The 24,366-nt window shown below is 48.9% G+C and overlaps 1 protein-coding gene across 3 annotated transcripts; it reads left to right on the top strand.

Moving 5' to 3' along the window:
• The first annotated feature begins 6,562 nt into the window (after window positions 1-6,562).
• Window positions 6,563-23,016, top strand: ATP13A1 (ATPase 13A1). 3 transcript variants are annotated; one of them, XM_081285173.1, is made up of 26 exons: window positions 6,564-7,363; window positions 9,804-9,893; window positions 10,002-10,192; window positions 11,856-11,928; window positions 12,132-12,287; window positions 12,391-12,460; window positions 12,541-12,647; window positions 13,139-13,268; window positions 13,377-13,432; window positions 13,616-13,742; window positions 13,818-13,955; window positions 14,036-14,156; window positions 14,620-14,777; window positions 15,075-15,250; window positions 15,327-15,437; window positions 16,501-16,626; window positions 17,510-17,618; window positions 19,083-19,282; window positions 19,370-19,466; window positions 20,302-20,462; window positions 20,532-20,646; window positions 20,728-20,924; window positions 21,933-22,075; window positions 22,243-22,354; window positions 22,443-22,586; window positions 22,688-23,016. In XM_081285173.1, the coding sequence occupies exons 1-26, from the start codon at window positions 6,977-6,979 to the stop codon at window positions 22,796-22,798; spliced, it is 3,606 nt and encodes a 1,201-aa protein (XP_081141299.1). In that variant the 5' UTR covers window positions 6,564-6,976; the 3' UTR covers window positions 22,799-23,016. The 3 variants fall into 3 exon arrangements, with proteins under 3 accessions (XP_081141300.1, XP_081141299.1, XP_081141298.1); XM_081285172.1 differs by having other exon boundaries at window positions 6,657-6,673; window positions 6,810-7,363; window positions 20,302-20,646; XM_081285174.1 differs by lacking the exon at window positions 9,804-9,893 and having other exon boundaries at window positions 6,563-7,363.
• The last annotated feature ends 1,350 nt before the right edge of the window (window positions 23,017-24,366 follow it).

Here is a 24,366-nt window from a genome sequence, read left to right as displayed (position 1 = left end):
AGTGCTTTGTTTAGACTTAATGAAAGAATTTGCAACCAGCATTCTAACTCTATAAGAAATGTCAAAGGAATCCCTGAAGAGAAAAAAAAGTCTAGACATACAAAGAAGAAAGAAGAGCACCAGAAATGACAATTCAAGTAGTCTTGGTAATACCAAAGATTTTTACTATACTTAAATATTTTTAAAAGATCTTTGAGGAGCTAGGGATGTAGCTCAGTGGCAAAGCATATGCTTAGCATGCAGGAGAGCCTGGCTTTAACTCCAGAACCAAAAAATAAAAATAAAAAATAAGAAATCGTTAACACTGTAAAACAAGAATAATAACAATACATTATGGGTTTATAAACTTAACATTGGGGCTGGGGATGTGGCTCAAGCGGTAGCGCGCTCGCCTGGCGTGTGTGCGGCCCGGGTTCGATCCTCAGACCACATACCAACAAAGATGTTGTGTCCGCCGAGAACTAAAAATAAATATTAAAAATTCTCTCTCTCTTTCTCCTCTCTCACTCTCTCTTTAAAAAAAAAAATATAAACTTAACATGGAAATGCAAAGGACCTGGAATAAACAAGCAATTCTGAACAAAATAAGAAAATGAAGCTTCGGTGAATATAACAGTGCTTAATTTAAGAATCTATAAAGCTTAATTTAAAAACCTATAATCAAGACAGTGTGCATTTGTCATAACAATAGATATATACACCAATGGAATAGAAAAAAGGGCCCAGAAATCCCAGAAATACACCCTCACATGTGGTCAAGTATTGTTTTCATTGAAGTGGACAATGCAGTAGAAAATTCTCTTTCAACAATACTCAGCAATAGAATATGCATTTACAAAAATAAAGAACATGGATCTATGCCTCACAACATGTACAAATATTAACTCAATATGAATCATAGATCTAAATGTATAACCTAAATTTTTATACTGACAAAGAAAATATGGATAAAACTATTCAACTTGGGCTGGGGTTGCGACTTAGTGGCAGAGCACTTACTTCACACATGTGAGGCCCTGGGTTCGATCCTCAGCACCACATAAAAATAATAAATAAATAAAATAAAGGTATTGTGTCCAACTAGAACTAAAAAAAAAAATTTAAAAAACTATTCAACTCTACATTAGGTAAGATATTTGTACATATAAGGCTTGGGGGTGTTTTGCAGTGGTAAATCATGTACATGCACAGGGCCCTCAGTAACACACACACACATACACACACACACTGGGTATGACAAAAACACAGAACCAGTTTAAAAGTTTTCAAATTAAGCTTCATCAAAAGTAAGAACTTTTGCTGGGCACAGCAGCACATGCCTAAAGTCTCAAGAAGATGAAGCAGCAGGAGTTCAAAGCCAGTCTGGGGCTGGGGATGTGGCTCAAGCGGTAGCGCGCTCGCCTGGCATGCGTGTGGCCCGGGTTCGATCCTCAGCACCACATACCAACAAAGATGTTGTGTCCGCCAAGAACTAAAAAAATAAATAAATATTAAAAATTCAAAAAAAAAAAAGAAAAAAAAGCCAGTCTGGACAATACCAGGAGACTCTGTCTCAAAAATAAGTCAAGAAGGGTGGGCATATAGCTCAGTTGCTAGCCTCATGCACAAGGCCCTGGATCCAATCCCCAGCACCACCCCCCAAAAAAAAAAAAAAAAAAAAGAAAAGAAAAAAAGAAAAAAAAAGATTCTCCTCAATAAACCAAATTTAAAAAATCAAGAACCTCTGATTTTTTTGTTTTGTTTTGTTTTGTTTTGTGTGTGTGTGCTAAGGATTGAACCCAGGGCCTTGTGCATATGAGGCAACCATTCTACCAACTGAGCTATATCCCCAGCCCTCTCTGTGTTTTTTAAGATACTGCTAAAGAATTTTAAAGTGTTGCCATAGGTTGGGATAAAATGTTTACAAATGATAATCAAATAAAATATTATATCCAGAATATATGAAGAATCTCAAGAACTAATAATCTAAAAACAAATGCAATAAACACTTAACTACAGGATATGTATCAGTGTGATATAAGACCGTGAAATGTCATTGGACAACATTATTCATTAGGCAAATACATATGTACACCACCATTAAGAATTTAAACTTGGGCTGGGGATGTGGCTCAAGCGGTAGCGCGCTCGCCTGGCATGCGTGCGGCCTGGGTTCGATCCTCAGCACCACATACCAACAAAGATGTTGTGTCCACCGAGAACTAAAAAATAAATATTAAAAATTCTCTCTCTCTCTCTCTCTCTCCTCTCTCACTCTCTCTTTAAAAAAAATAAAAAATAATTTAAAAAAAAAGAATTTAAATTTCCTACTTGGAAGTCTTAAGTTATAAAGCCTGACTATATCAAATGTTGATGAGGATGTGGAACAACTCTCACACCTGCCAGTGATATAAAATGGAACCAGCACTTTGGTAAAGAGTTTGGCATTTTCTGAAGAAGTTAAACATCTACCTACACAACACCCAATCATTTTGCCTCTAAGAAGAATAAAATTTCCTAGAGATACGATGTCATATACTAAATTTCTAAAATTTCCTAGACACACGATATCATATGCTCTTACAAATACTTGAATGTGTATTTTCATGAGTTTTATTCTTACTAGATAAAATCTGAAATTAGCTGAAATATTCATCAAAAGTTGGATAGAGCCAAGTGCAGTGGCACATGCCTAATCCTAACAGCTCAGGAGGGTGAAGCAGGAAGATCACTAGTTCAAAGCCAGCCTCAGCAATTTAGTGAGGCCCTAAGCAACTCAACTAGACCCAGTCTCTCTCTCTATATATATTTTTTTAAAAAGGCAAGAGATATTACTCAATGCTTAAGGCCCCTGGATTCAATCTCTGGTACCAAAAAAAAAAAAAAAATAGAGTTGGATAGATACATAAATAAACATCAAAAGTTGGATAAAGGACTGGGGTTGTGGCTCAGTGGTAGAGTGCTTGCCTGGCATGTGAGATACCCTGGGTTTGATCATCAGCACCTCATATAAATAAACAAATAAAGTAAAAAATCTATTCGCAACTAAATATTTTTTTTAAAGTTGGATAAACAAACAAATTTGTCTAGCCAGCATACATACCTGCTGATGAACAGTGACTGCTTAGAGATAGTTGCACAGGGAAGTGACAATCAACCAGCTTTCCTGTGAGGCCTGAAGAAACTGACCAGCCTGTGCAGGTGCACTGCACTACAAGTGACTGACTTGAGCTATTGCTGGTGACCTTGTAGAACACCACAGGCCTGACTCTGGTCCCTTGTGGGGTCTGATTGGTTGAGCTGCCTCTTCCTTGTACCACTTTGGAGACACAAATCTGCCTGGGCTCACAGAGGTCAAAGGGAGAGCAGGAAGAGATCAGGCACCTACAGAGATTTGAACTACTAGCAGAGGTGGGACCTGCTGCCACTCCCATTATGGAGGGCGTGTGTGTATTGCCAGGGCCTCCCAGAATGAATGTGTAAAGGCAAGGGGGTGAAGCCCACACCTTCAGTGTCACTGAGAGGTGGTCACACCTGCATCCTGTGCATCCTGAGAGTTGATTAGAGCCCAGGATTTGTAGGGCTGGGTTGCCACTTCCTACTTAAGAAGCATTAGACAGGGGATGGTGACAGGGACAGTGTTTGGGTGGGGCAGAGGGCGGCAGATGTTTGGATGGTGCCATGTTGTGGAGTGCAATAGGAGGGAAAATGGCTGGTGGTGTTAGAGAAGCAAACACATATAGCACCCAGTATTCTCAGGCCTGGCTTGGCAGCCCTCTTTGACTGTGGAGAACAGAGAAGGGTGCATTTGAATTGGTGCAGCCATTATCTTCTGAAAACATGAGTGTTACCTAAGAGACCTCACAGGTGCCTACACCTGACAATTGCATCCCAGGATCTTCTGGCTATTCCCAATCTTGGAGCCCTTGGTGCAATACCACTCAGTGCCTGGCCATTCTTCCTGTTTGATCACAGGTTACCTACCCAGAGCCACCATCATAGCCAAAAGGGAGTCAGACCTGCTGTATTCCTCAGCATCCCCCAGTCCACATATCCTGACCAGAACTTTGTGCTGCCCCATCACAGTAGAGGAAACAAAAGAACTTTTCTCATGGAGATACTAGATTGGGTGGAGAGGGCACTCAGTTCCCACACTGCTGGGTGATTATGTCACTGGATAAGGATTAAGGAGGTCCCCCAGAAGGGAGAAGGAGACCTCCACTCAGCCCTGGCTGGTTGACTCTTGCCACAAAAAGAAATTTCAGGACAGGTCAGAAGAGAAACATTGAAAGATTTATTTAGGAAACAATGGAGCAGGATTTTTTTATGCCCTCAAAGGGAGGATTATAGGTATTTCAAAGCAACATGTGCTTTGGGGATCTCCTGTTTTTCTTTGAAAATAAACTTTATAAATAGTGAACATGAGAAATGTGTGAAGGTAGTGACAACATGGTGAACTCAACTGTCTTAATCATGGAGCACAGGGCAGGTTACAGTGGTCTGGTTCTTTCAGGAACTCTAGGTTGACATCATCTAGTTTATAGATAAGAATCTGGAATGTACTCATAAGTCTCCAAAATTTTTCCATTGCTTTTATTTAGTCTGAAAAATAGATTGTGTAAGCTAGCATAGCAATGTATGTATGCATGAACTAACTGGACTCATAATACTCTAAGATTCATGGGCTTATTAATAATTTATATCTAGAGGAAAACAGCCTTGGGAATAATCGTGAGGGTGTTCATAGAGCTTCCTAGATTTAAAGTTACAGTTTCCTATTCCTTCTCTGTTAATCTCATGCATGTTAGGGAAGCACTCTACCACTGAGCTACATATCTAGTCCAAAACCCAGACATTATTTGTGAAAACATGCCAGATTACACATGCTCTCTAAATGGAAAGTCACGCTTCGTGTTGGAGCAAATAATGATACATCTAAGCAACATGAATTATGGATGGATCCCGACTTACAAAAGTTCAAGTTTATAACAGTTTGAAAATTAAGTTTCAGTAGAAACTATACATCAAATTTTGAATTTTAATTTTTTTCCCTCAGGTTAGTTATGTGCAGTATGATACTCTCTCATGATGCTGAGAAGGGCAGCAGTTTGCAGATCCCAGTTAGCTATGTGATCACAAGGGGAAACAACTGATTCTCTACAATGAATTGTGTTGCTAAGGTATATCAAGTCTTAAGTTAGGTGTATTAAATGCACTTTTTACCCTGCAGTCCTGAGGATCCAACCCAGGGCCTCACACAAGCTAGGCAAGCACTCTACCACTAGCCACACCCCCACTCCTTTTAAATTTTATTTTTAGACAGGGTCTTACTAAATTTTCAAGGCTGGCCTTGAATTTACAATCCTCCTGCTTCAGCCTCCTGAATAGCTAGGATTAAAGACACATACCACATCAACTTAGATACATTTTTGAGCAGTGGCATAGGTCTACAATCCCGGTTACTTGGGAGGATGAGACAAGAGGTTCGCAAATTTGAAGCCAGACTGGGCAATTTTAGTAAGACCCTGTCTAAAAATTAAAAAAATAATAATAATAAATCTTTCTTTTGGAATGGGCTATGAATGTAGCTTGTGCAGTCTGCACAAGGCCATGCTGAATCCCTAGAATCACCACACACACACAAAAAAAGAATTTTTGACATATATTTAACTTAAGACATGACCCTATATGTATGTATTTGGGATGGGAAAAGAGAGATTTATGTGGTGTTAAGGAGTTGGCTATTTATTTTTTTATTTAAGACAAGGTCTTGCTAATAAGTTACCCAGGATGGCCTTGAACTTTCAATTCTCCTGCCTCTCTAGTCCCTAGGATAATCAGTATGCACCACTGATATGGACTTATGAAGTTTTAAATGTATGTATCTTAAGAATACACAACAGGGGCTGGGGTTGTGGCTCAGTGGTGGAGGGCTTGCCTAGCTTGTGTGAGGCAATGACTTACGATTCTAAGCATCACATATAAATATAAATGAATAAAATAAAGGTTCATCAACAACTTTAAAAAAAAAAAAGGAATACCCAACAATAGGAGCTGGGGATGTAACTCAGTTGGTAGAGTGCTTGCCTAGCACACCCACGGCCCAGGTTAACAAGAACCACAAAAAACAGAAGCAAAACCAAAACCCAACAATAGAGCCCACGAAATTGAAACATGCAATAAAAAAATCTTAAAAGGAATTAAGAGAAATTTCCATAACAGATACATTTAAAATTTTATTATTTTCTCACACGTACTAATTGTTTCATCCTATTAATTACTATTAATTTGCAGTGTTTAGTAGACCTATTTTAGTTGTGTTCAAATAATAGCATTTGTGCAACACTACAGTTGAGTAATACATCATAATATATAATTTCACATAATCACCAATTTTCACTTTCTAATTTTAAACTAGTGACTTTAGAGTGTATGTGTCTGTTAAATTACGCTCTGATCAGGTATAGCATAGCTGTGTTCTACGTCGGCTCTGTAGTCCGGCCAGTCCAGGAGGAGAGGCATCCCATCCCCTCCCTCACAAGCCCCGCCCTCATGACAGGCCACGCCCCGTAACGGACCCACTCCCTCAACTCCCCTCTTCCTAGACCGGCCCCTTCTTCTCACTCTCCAGGCTCCGTCCCTCATGGCCGGAGCTGGTGAAGTCTCCAAGGAAGGCTCGCCTCTTCCTGTTCAGGTTGTCATGGTGGCGCTCAGCCTGCCCTCCCTGCTTTGTCCTTTCCGGTCATAATCCGGCGTGGCAGCGGGGGAAGGCCGATTTAGGGCTTTGAGGCCCTGTCATGGCGACGCCTTTTCTCTCCTTCCGACCGTAGGCTGTTATGGCGGCTCCCTGAGTAACCACTTCCGGACCCAGCCTTCCTGGTTGCCCTGGTGCTTCCTACTGCCAGGTCTACCATGGCGGTGATCGGGGTTCACCGGAAGTAACATATCGGAAGTGAGGCGGTGCCTCTGCCCGGAAACGAGCGCGGCGCTGGGAAAGATGGCGGCGGTGGGCAACACGGTGCCCTGCGGGGCCGGGTCTTGTAGGGCCCGGCCCGACGGGCAGCCCAAGCCTGGGCTGCAGCCGCACGCGCTCCTTGCTGCCGGGCCAGCACTCATAGCAAGCGGCGACGAACTGGTTGCCGCTGTATGGCCATACCGGCGGCTCGCTATGCTGCGGCGCCTCACCGTGCTGCCGTTCGCGGGTCTGCTCTACCCAGCGTGGTTGGGCGCTGCGGCCGCCGGTTGCTGGGGCTGGGGCAGTAGCTGGGCTCAGATCCCCGAGGCCGCGCTGCTTGTGCTGGCCACTATCTGCCTCGCGCACGCGCTCACCGTCCTCTCGGGGCATTGGTCCGTGCACGCGCACTGCGCGCTCACCTGCACCCCGGTAAGTGCGCGCGCACAAGCCCGACCCCTGGCTCAGTTGGGCCTCGCCACGCATCCCAGCTGCAGCAATCTTGTAGGTCCCCAGCACGTCCGGATCCTCCCCATCTGCTAGGACTGAGTCCCCATTGGCGCCCTCTACCCTTTGGCTCAGGCTTAATCTTGACCCTGTTGCTGACTTGCTGTGCGATCCAGGTGTGGATTTATTTCGTTTTCTCAGGGTACATTAATTTAAATTCAATAATTTCATACCTGTAAGACTTGTGCAGGGCTCAGCATATGTTGCTGTTTGATAGGACGTGTTAGTGCTAGCTTCCACACTGTCAAGTACTCTGTTGTTTCTCCAGAAACAGTCCTGCCTGCCTTCTGGAATGTCTCCTATTTTGATTTTCAAAGTGTGAGGCTAGATCTGTGGGGTGGGTTCCCCCCATCTGTGATGCCTGGTCCTATAACCAAGTAACGCTGTGCAAATGTTCAGCCTCCTAGCTATGCTAGATCAAAAAAGCATGAAATGCAGTGAGTTGCAATGTTTAAAGTGAGCTATTTGTGAGTAAGCAGCTTAATAGCTTGAAGTCTCATAATGACTATCTTTAAGGGTGGTGATGGTGAGGACTACTCAGAATACAGTTGCAAGGCAGTGCATGTGACCCTCAGTCCAGAGTTCTAAATGAATGAGTGCTGCTACAGAAGGTGGTGACCATGAACTGCCCTAGATTGGCAGTTGACATCCAGTGACTACACCACCACCTGCTGTGCCTGCCTCATAACATTTGGAGCCCTGGACCCTGAGGTCTGCCTCCAGTGAAACTCCCTTCTAATCCCAGGTGTGTGTTGACCTCAAGAAGAGGAAAAGGGGACAGCAACAGGAGTTTCAGGATGAGATAGAGCCACCTTCTTTGGCTCTTAATGTGCATTGGATCCTCTTTCTCCTCACAGTGTGAACCCATTCTCCCCTCCAATAAAACATCCCAGGGGAGAAACTTCTGGGCTTGGTGACTTCTGTTGGTTCAATGAAAGACCCCAGCAATAGACAATTAAAGGAAGGGGATTTGAGGATTGTGACATTCTCCATCCACCCTCACTGGCTTTTAGCTGCCCTTTGGTCTTCAGCTAAAACAGTGTAGCTGTGAACTTCCTTTCCAGGGAGGAGCTAAACAGCCTTGGAGTTAGGAGAGACTGATCTGGGTTTGCATCACAACTCAGATGGGTGATTCTACTCTCTGAGTTTCAGTTTCTCCCTCCTGTAAAGTGAGAACAGTAACACCTACCTCCAAGTGCAATTATAAAGAGCTGAAATGACATCTGCAAAGTGCCTACCATGGAGTCAGCACCATGTATTTTCTACTTTTTTCTCATGGCATTACCAGAGTTCGTAGTTATATATTTACTGCTGTTTTATGCCTGCTACCGTGTCTAGTCTACTCCCTTCATGGCAGTTTGTCATGACCATGCTCCTATCCCCTTCTTCTCCCCCCCAGTCATCACAGGGTCTAGCAGAAAAGGAGGGTCTAACAGCAGCCATGGAAAGAATACAGCACACAGGATTGAGGGAGTACTTCCTGTGTCTTAGGTAAACAGCACGAACAGAACAGGCAAAGTCAACTGCCTTTGTGGCATTGGTGGGAGAAATAACTCGTTCTCAGCAGTTGATGCTAAAAAGAGATAACATTGAGGCACTGCCTGAAATCCCAGCTGCTCTATTACAGATTTGAGGCCAGCCTAGGCAACCCTATCTCAAAATAAAATAACCAAAAAAGGATGAGGGTGTAGCTCAATGGTACAGCACTTGCCTAGCATGTTCAAGTCCCTGAGTTTGATCTCCAACACCACAAGAAAAAGAGACAACAGTGAGATAAGCATGGGGCCATTGCCAGGGAACTTTAGGTGGGGCAGCCAGGAGGGGCTTCTGAGAGGGTGACATATAAGTAAAGGCCTGAAGGCATCAGGGGAGCCAACTGTATGATGTGTTCCAGGTAGAGAAAAGGGTATATACCAAGGCCCTTTGTTCAGACATGGATAAACCTTGTGTGTTAGACTACACAACAAGAATAAGGGATGGGAGAGAGACAAGAGTGGTAAGGGGTGGGCTGTGAGGGAGCTTGTACTAAGTGCCAGCTATCATTCTTCCTCTTTTTGTTTTTGTTTTTCCTTTGTGTTGAGATCAAACGTAGGGCTTCATACATGCTAGGAACATGTGAGTTGATTCACAGCCCTGGGTGTTGGGTGCTATCCATGACTCCAGTTTCATGATATGGGGTCAGGGGCACAGTGAGGTGGTGCCCCTTATACAGTGACAGGCTGGAAAATGGCCAGGCCAGTGTCAGAGCCCAGTGATATGTTTGGAACATGACCCATGCAGCTGCTGTGCCCACATGCCCCCACCCATGGGAGCTGTGGACCCATGGCTTGAAAAGGGCTCAGTGGCAATGCTTTGCCTCTGGCAGGAATACAACCCTAGCAAAGCGACCTTCGTAAAAGTGGTACCGACCCCCAACAATGGCTCCACGGAGCTCGTGGCCCTGCATCGTGATGAGGTAGGGACCACCTACTGGGCCACCCAGATCAAGGGGTTGGGAGGGATTCCTGGATACTGATATCTCTCAGGTCAGAGTCCTCTGTCACAACCATACCTTCTACTGCAGGGTGAAGATGGGCTTGAGGTGCTGTCCTTTGAATTCCAAAAGATCAAGTATTCCTATGATCCTCTTGAGAAAAAGCAATTCCTCCCTGTGTCCTTTCCTGTGGGAAACACCTTCTCATATTATCAGAGCAACAGAGGGTTCCAGGAAGATGCAGAGATCCGAGCAGCTGAGAAGAAATTTGGGAGCAACAAGTGAGTCTCTGTTGCCGGCCCCTTTGGCATTTCTACCCTGCTCTGCTCCCTGCTTAGGGTGTCCAGGATGTGAGACAGGTATCTGCCTTTAAGCAAACGTATCAGGTAAACATGGCACCTTTGAGAAACATGCTGTACTCTGTCTCCCTCAAACTTGTCTGCTGACACAAATTGCCAGAGGGCCTAGAATGAAGACCCTTGCCCCATGGTGTGAGACTCTTAAACATGCTACTTCTCAAGGGAGCGTGGTCCATGGCCTTCCTCAGCAGCAGTTTTTATTTTGTTCTTGCAATTTCCTCTTTTAAATTTGTTCTTTAAACTTTTGTCCCTAGCCAGGTATGTTATGGTACACACCTGTAATCCCAGCTACTCAAGAGGCTGAAGTGGGAGGATTGTGAGTTCAAGCCAGCCTGAGGAAAACCTGGGGATATAGCCCAGTGGTACGGCATTTGCCTAGCAAAAGCAAGACCCTGGGTTGGATACCCAGCACCCTGCCACACACACACACACAGAAAAGGATTTTAGTAGGGCCAGAGGTGGAGCTCACTGGTAGAACCCATGTGTGGAAGACCCTGAATTTCATCCCAAGTAAAAAAAGAATGGCATTGATGGTCATAATGGCTATTCTTTTGTACTGAGTAGAATGACAGATGCTCCATATGCACTTTCTCCTTCAATCTTTACCAAAACCACATGTGCTGACATGCATCCAGGAAGGGACAGCATGAAGCTGGACTTCAGACCCTGTCAAGCTCCCATCCTGGCCATTGTGGCAATGGTCCTCTACCTAGAAACGTACAAGATATCTCAAGGAATTCTTTACTGGTGCAGTGATTTTCAGGAAATTATAAAGGTGTTTACCATGACTGTCTATGTAAGGTGAAGATTTCGAAGAAGCATTTACCATCTCCCCTAGCCTGAGGTGGGCCACATAAATGAAGTGGCATAGATATTTTATTTCATGACATTTTCCCTTGAGTAGAGGCCCCTAACAGGATACAGGATGGGAGCCATGTTGTTATGGGTTGTTTTTACAACAGTGGGATCATTCTTTCATCATCTCGCATCCCATTATATCTGGGCATGTCCCTTCATTCCCTCATTGGTTGGGCCTTAGACTGGGCTACCATACAGTGCCACAGAAGATGCCCTTGAGCCAAGCTCTCTGAATTCCAGGGATTTTATTCGGGAAGATAGGTAATCCTAGTTCCACTGGGGGTAGGACTGAGGCTCTGTATTTTAGACCCCCAGGAGAACCCAAAAAGGAAAAGCACTGCCAGTTCCCAGCTATCAGTACCGCCTCTGCAACTTCAGGGCTCCCCTTGTTTGGTCACTCTTCTATTTGTTGTTTCACCTGACCAGGTGGCAGGGTTCTGATCTTGCCCCAGGCCCTCTAGGTGGGTGATGCCAGAAGAGCCTGTTGCAGATTCTGAAGCCTGGGTTCTGCAGAGCAGAGGACTATGTGGCCAGTGTGTCAGCACTGGGCACAACAGAGCCAAGGAGGAATCATGGCTTAGTGGGCTTCCTATCTGGAAGCTTACCATACCTGGCTCCTGTTTCTCCTGGAGGCCTACAGTGTCCCCAGGTGGAGGTGTCAAGGATAGGGTCTTTGTACCTCAGTGCTTTGCATCAGTAACTGGATGTGGGGTGTGGTCTTTTGCAGGGCTGAGATGGTGGTGCCTGACTTCTCTGAGCTTTTTAAGGAGAGAGCCACAGCCCCCTTCTTTGTCTTTCAGGTAAAGGAGCAGGTCTGGTCCTTATTCCTGTCCTCTCCCTTGGGTCTTTCACAGCCAGTACAAGTCTGTCTGCCACCTCCAAATCCCCAAACCTCCCTGTCCTCATGGGTCAGAGCCTGTGGGTGGAACTTGTATCCCTCAGGTGCACAGGGTTCCAAGGGGCAGGACAGGTGAGCAAGGTTGGACAGTCCAGTGTCCCACAGGTGTTCTGCGTGGGGCTCTGGTGTCTGGATGAATACTGGTACTACAGTGTCTTCACACTGTCCATGCTGGTGGCTTTTGAGGCCTCGTTGGTGCAGCAACAGATGCGGAACATGTCAGAGATCCGGAAGATGGGCAATAAGCCCCACATGATACAGGTACAACCAGCAGGGATGTCTGGGGTGGGGGCATCCTTGCCCATTCTTGGGGTAAGCATAGCATAGGTGTGTCTTTTGTACTGACAAACACACCCCCATATAGGTCTACCGAAACCGCAAGTGGAGGCCCATTGCCAGTGATGAGATTGTTCCCGGGGACATTGTCTCCATCGGTGAGACCTGTTTCTGTTATATCTAGGTGGAAGCCCCTTCCTCAGGGCCACTGGCCAGTTCTCTCACTCTTCCCCCACAGGCCGCTCCCCCCAGGAAAACCTAGTGCCCTGTGATGTGCTGCTGCTGCGGGGCCGCTGCATCGTGGACGAGGCCATGCTCACAGGGGAGTCGGTGCCACAAATGAAGGTGCTTGGGGGATGGGGGGTCCTCAGTCCACTTTGGTGTGTGGGCCAAGAGTGGTTGAGCTGGGGTCCTTTCCAGGCACAGATGGAGGAGGCAAAGTGGGCTCAAGTTAATGCCATGGACGGGGGGAGGGTGTTGGGTAGTATTAGGGAGTGGAAGTGAGAAACTGCAGACGTCTGGTGTATATCAGACACCTTGGGATGTTAGACTAAGGCAGGCGAAGAGAAACCAGGAGGTTCCTCGTAGAGGCCAGGTGTGGGGTCATGGGGTATCAGTGCTGCACATGTATGCAGAGAGAAGACAGGGAAAGGCCTGTTGTCTCTGGTGAAGGCAGAGACCTGAGGGCTGGGTGGAATTTGCTAGATCAGGCACAAAAACCCATGGGGTCAGACTGGTTCATCCCAGCCTCAGTGTGTAGCTCTCCAGAGACTCTCACCAAGGAGTCTAAAGTGGGGGTTGACCGTCAAGACCTTTCATCTTTCTTCCCCGCCTAGGAGCCAATTGAAGACCTTAACCCAGACCGGGTGCTGGACCTCCAAGCTGACTCCCGGCTCCATGTCATCTTTGGGGGCACCAAGGTGGTACAACACATACCCCCACAGAAGGCCACCACAGGCCTGAAGCGTAGGTGCCTCAGGGGTGTCTGAGGGTACCCTGTCTCCCAACCCCTCCTCCCCACATCTGCTTGATCATGAGGTACTTGAATGACAATGGCTCTGTTTGTCTCCCCAGCGGTTGACAATGGATGTGTGGCTTATGTCCTGCGTACTGGATTCAACACTTCCCAGGTGTGAGGCTTTGACCAGGGCTAGGGAGGACGGGCCCCAGGGTTGGTACTGGACGGCTGAAATATTGACCCTTTTCAACCCCAGAATATAGAAAATCTGGCCTTGATGCTCTCAGGCAGGGAAGACCATCATTCTCTTGCAGGTCTCCCACCAGAAAAGGCTTCTGTCTTTCTATCCCTCTAGGGCAAGCTGCTGCGCACAATTCTCTTTGGGGTCAAGAGGGTGACCGCAAACAACCTGGAGACCTTCATTTTTATCCTTTTCCTCCTGGTCTTTGCCATTGCAGCGGCTGCCTATGTGTGGATTGAAGGTAAGCAACATGGCCCTACCCCTCTTTGAGACCCTGCCCTCTTGGCTTTCAGACTGGTAGGCCCTGTCTCTGCAGGCACCAAGGACCCCAGCCGGAACCGCTACAAGCTGTTTCTGGAGTGCACCCTGATCCTCACCTCGGTTGTACCCCCTGAACTTCCCATCGAGCTGTCCCTAGCTGTCAACACCTCCCTCATTGCCCTGGCCAAGCTCTGTGAGTGTGAAAGGTGGTGCTGGGGTACTGACTACACTGGATCTTGATGGGATCCCTGACTTTTGACTCCCACTCCTCAGACATGTATTGCACGGAGCCCTTCCGGATCCCCTTTGCGGGCAAGGTCGAGGTGTGCTGCTTTGACAAGACAGGAACCTTGACCAGTGACAGCTTAGTGGTGCGTGGTGTGGCTGGGCTAAGGTGAGTGTCAGAGACTGTGGGCCTTAAGGGTGCCCAGCAAAGGGGCTTCTGGGAAATCAAGGGATAAACAGTTTAGCCCAGACCCTTGAAGTGAAGACCTGCCAGAAGCCCTGCCTCAAAGGTCTGCTTCCTGGGGTTCCCCCTGTTGTCCTCTATTAGAATAAGTGTATCAGCATGAGGGCTCAGTTCAGTCCCAGAGCAGCCAGCCCAACCTCCACTCCACACCAGCCATGTGACTTCATGCACAATACACGATCTCTCGGGCCTTCTGTGAGGCTGGTACAGTCTCATGAGGACCCAGACTCCTATCCAGGGTAGCCTCAGTGACTGACACAGAACAAGTGCTTTGTTAGGATGCATCCCACTGTCCCTTTCTGGAATTCCTGGGGTCCTTCCCCTGGTAGAGGTACAGCTCCAACTGGTTTGCCTCTATCCTATAACCAGCTACTCCCCGTCCTTGCAGAGATGGGAAGGAGGTGACCCCAGTGTCCAGCATCCCTGTAGAAACACACCGTGCCCTGGCCTCATGCCACTCCCTTATGCAGCTTGATGATGGCACCCTTGTGGGTGACCCCCTTGAGAAGGCCATGCTTACAGCCGTGGACTGGACACTGACCAAAGGTGAGGGGCTAGAGTTTCAGGCTGTCACGGGTTACCTCTCTTTGGGCAGGTGGGCCCACAACTGTAGTGTTAGCCTAGACCAGTGGGCACAGGCTCACCTCAGTCCCGGGACAGTCCATATCCTTGGGTGTCCTCCTGGATTGGAATCCACACTGTTCTGGCAGAAGCCACAGTGCTAGCATGCTCCCAGCTCTGGCCCCCGGGAGGGAAGGAGGTGGGGAGGCTGGGCGGAGAGGTGGGGGCTTGGCTGCCTCTTTGGAGCAAAGCCCCTCAGGACTCGTACTTATTTGTTTCCAGATGAGAAAGTATTCCCCCGAAGTATTAAAACTCAGGGGCTGAAAATTCACCAGCGCTTTCATTTTGCCAGTGCCCTAAAACGAATGTCCGTGCTCGCCTCCTATGAGAAGCTCGGCTCCACTGACCTCTGCTACATCGCGGCTGTGAAGGGGGCCCCTGAAACCCTGCACTCCATGGTGAGCCTGCCCTGGTCCTGGAGAGAGGTGGGGAGGGCAAGGGACAGACAGTGACATCCCCCTGCATTCCCTGCAGTTTTCCCAGTGCCCGTCTGACTACCACCACATCCACACTGAGATCTCACGAGAAGGAGCCCGCGTCCTCGCACTGGGGTACAAGGAGCTAGGGCACCTTACCCACCAGCAGGTAAGGTGCTAGGCTTTTCATCTGCCATCCTCCTGTCACCTCCCTTCCTCCAGCTTCTACCTTATATCTCAGATTTCAACCATGGGACTGTGTCACCTGGAGCACATCTGGGCTTCATCTCCTGTCCCCACTCTGGCATGTCCTGTGTATCCTCCTTAGGGAGTGGCAGGTGTTGCAGATTCCCATCTCCCAGCCGCATTCCTTCCCTTCCATACTTCCTGGTCGCTGAAAGGTCTTAGCAGCATCCTCAGCTTTCAGCCCACATCTCTTCATCCAAAAATTCTTCTCCCCCGTCCAATGCCACAGCTTCCCCTTTGCCTGCTGTCCCTTGGCCCTTATTCAGGCTGCTTACATACATTCTCAGCATCCTTCTAGAACTTAATGTCAGGTTGTAGCATTGTGTGCAGGGCCCCAGTTCAAGTCTAGGCTCATAGCCAGCACATGAGTCAGCACGTGTTCTTCCTTGTGGTCACTGTCTTGCTCCTGAATCTGGAGCCCTCTGCTCCCCAGTGGCACAGGCCCTTGCCTTTTTCAAGAGCCATGATCTCTGAAGCCTTCCCCATGCCCCCAGATGCCATCTCGAACCCTATCCACCCCATTTCCCCATCTCTGTGGTAGCACTCAGTACTCTGTTTTCTGTGATTCTCTTTTATCATCTCTTTCTCTCGGTATCTTGGGAGTTCCCTGAAGGTACAGGGTAGATAAGGGTAATTGGCTACAGGAAAGAGTCCCAACCTTATTGACTTGGAAGCTAAGCCTTAAGGGTTCCATGATATGCCCATGTCCACAACCAGAAGTTAGAGGCATGATCCAAAAACCTAGGCACCAACTACTGCCAGACTCCATCCCTCAAGAATGCCTAGCATCTTCCTTATGCCTCCCCTGACCCTAGCCTAACTGTCCTTTAAGGACAGGATCTTTCCTTCCATCCCCCACACCCAGCACTGTTACATGAAGCTCTAGTTCCTGAGGAAGGGACTGTTATCTCCACTCTACTACGGTAAGTGCCAAGTGGGGACTGGCAGAGGAACCGATGGTAAAGGTACCTCACATCTGTCCACAGGCCCGGGAGGTCAAGCGTGAAGCCCTGGAATGCAGCCTCAAGTTTGTCGGTTTCATCGTGGTCTCCTGCCCGCTCAAGGCTGACTCCAAGGCTGTTATTCGAGAGATTCAGAATGCATCCCATCGGGTATGGCATGGGCCAGGGAGGTGGCAGCAGAGAACAATGTCAGCCTTATAGTCTCAATAGTGAGATTTTAGCCAGGTGCAGTCATACCTGCAGTGCTCACTCTGTCCCAACCAGAGGACACTCTAGGACACTCTTGGCTCTTTTCATGTCACCTCCACACATCTCCCAGTATCCCTGGGAAGCAGGGGCTGTTCTCCCCACTCCCCCACACCAGCCCTGTCCTAGAGAAAAAGAAGCTTAAAGCTAAAGCTGGTGGCGAGGGAAATGAGGGTGGTGGCTCCTGTCTGTCCTGATGGTTTTGTTATGTTTTTTACAGTGTTGGAGCAGAACCCAGGGCCTTGCATATGCTCAGCAAGTACTCTATCACTGAGTTGCACCCTACCCTTTTCCTAGTTGTTTTTGTCTGTCTCTGGTGGTTTGTTTTTTTCTGTTTTGAAACTTGAGAAGTTTTTTTAGGTTGTGGGAGATAGGTAGTCAGTCCCAGGGGTAGCAATTCCATGACAGGCTGATTGGTTCCTACCAGGCTCTCAGAGGTCACAGTCCATCCTTCCCATTGCCAGAATGTTCCTCCCATAGGAAACTACCAAGCCAAGAGGGTCTATACAGAGGCTGATGCTTAATTTGTATTGTAAACAAAAGTTATGGAGAATTGGGATTGAAAATAATTTATGGATATTCTCAGGACTCAGACTCACATACACATCGTTTGTGCAGCACCCAAATGGGGTCGGGTGGATTGTGGCCCCAAGCCCCATTTGGGGTCAACCTTAGAGGACTGACCTCCCTCCATATCTCGTCTTAGAGATGTGATGGCCAGTTCTCCAGGCTGGGGTTCTGCCCAGCCAGGCCTACCTTGCTAAACCTTCACCCTTGTCTCCCCAAGGTGGTCATGATCACAGGCGACAACCCACTCACTGCCTGCCACGTGGCCCAGGAGTTGCACTTCATTGAAAAGGCCCACACGCTCATCCTGCAGCCTCCCTCAGACAAAGGTGAGGCTCTGGCACAGGGAAGGGATACAGGGGAGACCCTAGGCCAGGAACAGCTCCTGTCCCAGCAGCCTGCCTCAGTGATAGCAGTATCCTCAGTCACCCATTGCCATGGTGGTATTGCTGATCACAGCCCCAGGTCATTGAGCAGCTTACAGGCAGTGACTGGGACACTGGTTCCAGGATCTGCATTGTTTATTTACAGTAATGAGGCACTGGTGGTCACACTAGCTTGGGTTTTCTGCATGTTCCCAGTGTCACTGGCTGCTGCTCTAGCCACACTGGCTCACTGGCCACCTCCTCGTAGCTATCTTGGGCCCAGCAGGCTGCCCCTGTACAAGTACTCTTTACCCAAGTTTGGATCTGCTGGGCTCCCCAGCACCCAATGATGCCATCATCTGCCAAGTGCTCAATATGACCAATCCCCAGGTAGATGGCTTGGTGCATGTTACCATGTCAGTCCTAACCTGTCCCACATTGCACAGTACAGTTTATCTTGCCCACACCTCAGAGGGGAAGGCCAACTACTAAGGCAGCTATTGTTGCCCTGTTTTGTACCCAAGGAAACAGAGGTTTGGAAGTGAACCTACTTGGCCAAGTTCACTTGATGTCACTGGGCATGGGGTGTGCTCAGTGCAGGACCTGGGTAGGTGCAACAGAGAATCATGAGAGGAGTTACACGGCGCAATGGCATCACAGGGCTATGGGTGGCAAATGTTTACAGGGCTAGATAGTTGCTGGGTAGGGTCTAACCAGGCTGGCTCCTGCAACTAGCCAGCTGCCCCTTAGAAAGCTCAATCCTAGAACCCCAGGATTGTGGACAGGTGGCCCAGAGGGAACAGTCAGAACTATTGTTGACAATAAAGCTGGTCTAAACAGCCATAACAAAACCCAGGAGGAGCTTGGTTTCCCTCCCACTTGAGACATTTCCAGGGTGAGTGGTTCATTGTGGAGTGGGCTGCCCTGGCCTCTTCGTCCTCAACTCTGCATCCAAGCCAAGGCCAAGTTCTGGAAAAAGAGAAAGAAAGCACACAACATGAGAGCATTCTCAGAGCAGGAAGGGAGGCTGTCCTAGGAAAATCAGGTTTCAGGCAGGCAATGAAGATGGGAGTTCATTAGGTGAGGGATTGATGTCAAGGGTGCTTTGCACAAGGTGAAGGGTGGTTTCACTTCTGAGATCAGGCTGTCTGGGTTTGCATCTGGCCCCATCATGTAATCTTAAGCAAATAGCTCAGGCTCAGGTTCTTAGTTCCCTCAGCTATACCTAAGAGTTCAGTGAATATTCTCTGTGGAGTGCCTGGAGCAGGAGCAGGAGCAAGTATTTGGTGAGTTATGGTATTGGTCCAAGTGTCTAGGGTTCAGGTCGGCAGGGGTGGGGTGAAGTGGGGTGGTGTTGGAAGATGAGAGATTCTAGAGAGGAGAGTCTGAGTAGCTGAGCACTCTTCCCTGACCTTGGATGCCCCACAGGCCAAATGTGCGAGTGGCGTTCCATTGATGGCAGCATCGTGCTACCCCTGTCCCGGGGCTCCCCAAAGACATTGGCCCTGGAGCATGCACTGTGCCTCACAGGTGATGGCCTGGCCCACCTTCAGGCCACCGACCCCCAGCAGCTACTCCACATCATCCCCCACGTACAGGTGTTTGCCCGTGTGGCCCCCAAACAGAAGGTGCGTGCAGGGTACTAGGGAGACAGGGGTGCTGGGGACCCTGTGAGTGGGCACACAGCCCTCACTCAGCATGCCTCTGTCATGCAGGAATTTGTCATCACCAGTCTGAAGGAGCTGGGCTACGTGACCCTCATGTGTGGGGATGGCACTAACGACGTGGGCGCCCTGAAGCACGCCGATGTGGGTGAGCCCTGATAGTAGCTGGCAGCTGTTTGTCCCTTCAGGGTTCTGGTGTTGGGCACATATTACTGTGCAAGAAAACTTGGCCTTGATTACGCATGGGTAGTCACGAAGGCACCACTTCCTGTGAGGAAGCAGTGCAAGGGATTGGGGGGGGGGGGCACCATGATTCAGACATCAAAGTGGTGCAAGAGACAGGAACAGAGTTTGGGAGAGATGGGGCAAATGGGGAAGGCAACTCAGAAAACCAGGGTCTGAAATGATTGCTGGTGCTACATAGACAGAGATCTCTGTCAAAGGGACACCAGCGTTAAGTTAAACTTTAAGCCAAGCATAGTGGCACACGCCTGTAATCCTAGTGGCTCAAAAAGCTAAGACAGGAGGATCGTGAGTTCAAAGCCAGCCTCAGAAATAGCGAGGCGCTAAGCAACTCAGTAAGACTCTTGTCTCTAAATAAAATATAAAATAGGTCAACCTAAAGTAGTTTCTGAGGTTTTCCATTGTTCCATTGCTTTACCTATTAAAGAATTGCATGAAGGATTGTCTTCCTCCTGTTATCCTCCTTGGGCAGTAAGTTTTTTTGGAAAAAGTGTAGTTGTAACTTTCTGTAGTGTGATTTTTCGTTGTATTTGTTGTGGCTTTTGTTTTCTTTTTTTGTTGTGGATTTTGTTTTTCTTTCTTTGTAGTTTATTGAAAGCGAAATGGACATCTTCTGAGGTCTCCTTAGGGAGGTCAGATGAAAGATTCTGAGGCTGGCATGTCCAGTTCTGCCATGAACAAATACACTGGAGTCCATTTCTCAGGACCTCTCTTACCCCCTGTTCCTGTTGCCTTACCAGGTGTAGCACTCCTTGCCAATGCCCCTGAGAGAGTCGTTGAGCGGCGACGGCGGCCCCGGGACAGCCCAGTTCTGAACAACAGTGGTATTAGGGCCACCTCCAGGACGGCCAAGCAGAGGTCGGGGCTTCCACCTTCTGAGGAACCACCAACTTCCCAAAGGGTGAGTCTCTGGAGGGAGATGCTGGTACCCACTTTGGCCAGGGCTGATCCTCTGCCATCCAACCCACAGGACCGCCTAAGCCAGGTGCTGCGGGACCTCGAGGATGAAAGCACACCTATTGTGAAATTGGGGGACGCCAGCATCGCAGCACCGTTCACCTCTAAGCTCTCATCCATCCAGTGCAGTGAGTCCCAGCACCCACCATTAAGCCCATGCCCATCCCTTCACTGCACCCCACCCACACCTGCTTTTTCTCACCCCACAGTCTGCCACGTGATCAAGCAGGGCCGTTGCACATTGGTAACCACACTGCAGATGTTCAAGATCCTGGCACTCAATGCCCTCATCCTGGCCTATAGCCAGAGTGTCTTGTACCTTGAAGGTGTCAAGTTCAGCGACTTCCAGGCCACGCTGCAGGGGCTGCTACTAGCTGGCTGCTTCCTCTTCATCTCTCGTTCCAAGGTAGGCCCTGGAGGTGCTGGAAGGCCAGGGACACAAGGGCCAGCTAGGGCCGACTGTTAAAAGCCCTGACATGTGCTATCCTTTCACCCTCACAGCAGCCCCTGAAATGAGAACTCTTATTTCTGTGTTATAGTTGGGGATCCAGGGCCCAGAAGCTGTGTCTGGGATAGTATAGTATGTACCAGCAGGGCAGGTGCAGGCCAAGATTCCAGGATACCTCTGAGTGGCATACCTTGGGGTCCCCACAATTTACAGGCTGGGGTCTTGATTCAGCCAGAATCCATAGGCAAGGAGAGGTCAGGTGGGGAAACAATTACCAAAAGCACTCAGAGGATATGCAGGGCCCTGAAAAAAAACTAAGTGAAAGCCGGGCGTGTTGTCGCACGTCTGTAATCCCAACGGCTCGGGAGGCTGAGGCAGAAGGATCGTGAATTCAAAGCCATCCCCTGCAATTTAGTGAGGCCCTTTCTCTAAATAAAACACAAAAAAGGGCTGGGGATGTAGCTCAGTGGTTAAGCTCCCCTGGGTTCAATCCCCAGTACCAAAAGAAAAAAACTAAGTGGGTCACAGGCTACATGGGACCTCCTTATGGAGTCCTATGCCATGCTGATCTTCAGGCCCACTCATAAAGAGGGCACTGCTGGCAATCAAGAACTGAGCATAAAGTCCCTGGCATGCACGGGCTGATACCCCAGTGGCCAGAGGTTGGGAGGTTGGTAGGGCTAATCCATGGATACCTCATGGGCCCCAGGAAGGGCTTTGAGTGGGTTCTGTTACAGCAGAAATGGGTGAATTGGAACAAAGAGAATAGGATGTGCTTTTGACTTTAAGACTCCCAAGGCTGCTGTGGGGAGTGTATAGACAGAGGATCCAGACTAGGGCAGCAGTGCCAGCATCACCCTAGCATTTTGTGACCACTATCTGTACAAGGCCTCCCAGGAGGGAAAGGGTAGAGTGGTCCTAGGACAAGCCAGGCCTTGACCCCACCCCCCAACCCTTCTGCTGCAGCCCCTGAAGACCCTGTCTCGAGAGCGACCCCTGCCCAATATCTTCAACCTATATACAATCCTCACGGTTATGCTCCAGTTCTTTGTGCACTTCCTGAGCCTTGTCTACCTGTACAGTGAGGCCCAGGCCCGAAGCCCTGGGAAGTAAGTATTGTCCCCAGAGGAAGTAATGTCTGTGGTTGGGAGTGGCAGGAGGATATGTGTGCAGATGTTTATAAGAGCCTGGGGGTCATCTTGGATGGGGTACCAAGGAGCCATAGTGGGTTCATGAGCAGGGGAGGGGTTCTTCCCACCCCCCGGCATCTCTACAGGCGGGAGCAGTTTGTGGACCTGTACAAGGAGTTTGAACCGACCCTGGTCAACAGCACTGTGTACATCATGGCCATGGCCATGCAGATGGCCACCTTCGCCATCAACTATAAGGTGAGATTTGGCCTCTTGCCCAGCACACCCTGCTACATGTCCTCTTGGCCCCTACCACATGCAGCCATCTGTCCCTCTGTCCCCACAGGGCCCACCCTTCATGGAGAGCCTTCCTGAGAATAAGCCCCTGGTGTGGAGCCTGGCTGTGTCACTCCTGGCCATTGTTGGCCTGCTCCTCGGCTCCTCACCTGACTTCAACAGCCAGTTTGGTCTCGTGGACATCCCTGTGGAGGTGAGTGGCCCTGCAGAGGTACATCTGGGGCTCAGCCTGGGCCCACCTACAAGGACCTGTCCACAGGTCCCCAACTCATCAGCCCTCTCTGCTCTTAACAGTTCAAGCTCGTCATCGCCCAGGTCCTGCTTCTGGACTTCTGCCTGGCGCTCCTGGCTGACCGTGTCCTACAGTTCTTCCTGGGGACCCCAAAGCTGAAAGTGCCTTCCTGAGATGGCGGTGCTGGTACCCACCGTCTACCCTGGCTGCCACCAGGCGGGAGCCCTGCCAGGGCCCCAGGAGGAAACAGTGTCCCCTACCCCTACCCCCATGGTGAGGCTTCCTGGCCTTGCCCTTGGAAGACTGAACTGGGGCCCCCACAGCCCTCTGCTGGCCTGGCTTGTGGAAACAGCCCCTTTGTTAAATAAAGCAGCATCCAAGATTTTAAGAAGCCTTGCCTCCATGTTGTCTGTGTCACACAGGGTTATTGCAGGTCACAAACCAGGTGAATCTCAGGTACTGGGAGAGGTTAGGATTGGCTGTCTTTTTCCCTCTTCCATAAATACTTGATATAACAGTTTATCTTCCTCATGGTGGTGTCTTAGATGTGTAAAATATGATCCACACCACTATAGATACTGACTTGGGTCATGTTTCTTGGGGTCCTATGCCGTGGTGCCAACCTCACATCACAGATTAGGGCGGCAATTGCCAGGGTCTCACAGCCAGGATGTGACCCAGAACCCTGGCTCAGCCCTAGTACTGATAGTGTCCTTCCTTTCAAGGGACATACTGCAACTCAATAATTACAGAGTAGTGAGCTAGGGATGTAATGGTACAGCACTAGCTTAGCATGTGTGAGGCCCTAGGTTCCCTTCCCCAGTACCACAGAAATAAAAAATAAATTGTGGAGTAGGTAGCAACATAAGCCTAGAATCACAGCCACTTAGATTTGCCTCTGCAAAAGCAAACAACTTTAGGAAGCAAAATTTCACACATACTTTAAAGTTTCTTTATTTCCAGCCAAAAATTCCACAGTGCTGGATGTGTACTCCTCTTCATAACTGACAAAGCTGCTTATAGTCAATCACCTCCCACCCACACGTGGCTAGCTTCATCAGGCAGTGTGGCATGAGGAAAACCCTGGGAACAGGAACCATGTGGAGGCTGAGGGAGGGGGCCAAGACCAGCAGTGAAGTGCACTCTCTGGACAGGGCTTGAGGGAACTTGATGCTACCTGACTAGAGCTGCTAAATTGCTAAATCCCTGAGATGGATGATTCTTGGGTATCCCAGAGCAGGGGCTCTCTGTGCCCGCGTCTCTGAGAGGGGCACACCCTGACAACACTGTGGGGGCCTCAAGAGCCTAATCCAACTTTGAAGATCATGGGTGGGTCAGGGGAGCGGGGGTCACAGAGACTGAACCTCAGCACGTTCTACTTTGAAATCATGCAGAACGTCAGGCCTCCACCAGGAGTCGCCATTGCCCGAATCCGGCGGGCGTGGATTCCGAGATACCTCTGGGCTTGGAGGTTACTGGGTCATAGGGTGTGGAAGTTTCTGGGACAGACACCCCAGAACGACGGTCTTGGGGCTGGGGCTTCGTGGGCGTTCGGTTGGCACAGAAATCTAAGAAAATGACCAGTCTTGTACGAAGTCCTAGATGCCCTAATCTGGGGCGTTGCAACCCAGGATGGTCACCGGAGAGACTCCGACCAGACGGGATCTTAAGGTTGCTTGAGCAGTGGCCGCAGACCGGGCTTCGGGACCTCGGAGGTGTGGCCGTCGCGTGGGCGTGGTCT

The sequence above is a fragment of the Spermophilus citellus genome (genome assembly GCF_964194105.1).
Source record: "Spermophilus citellus genome assembly, chromosome: 3".
Taxonomy (NCBI): Eukaryota; Metazoa; Chordata; class Mammalia; order Rodentia; family Sciuridae; genus Spermophilus; species Spermophilus citellus.
This window is presented reverse-complemented; position numbering and strand designations above follow the sequence as displayed.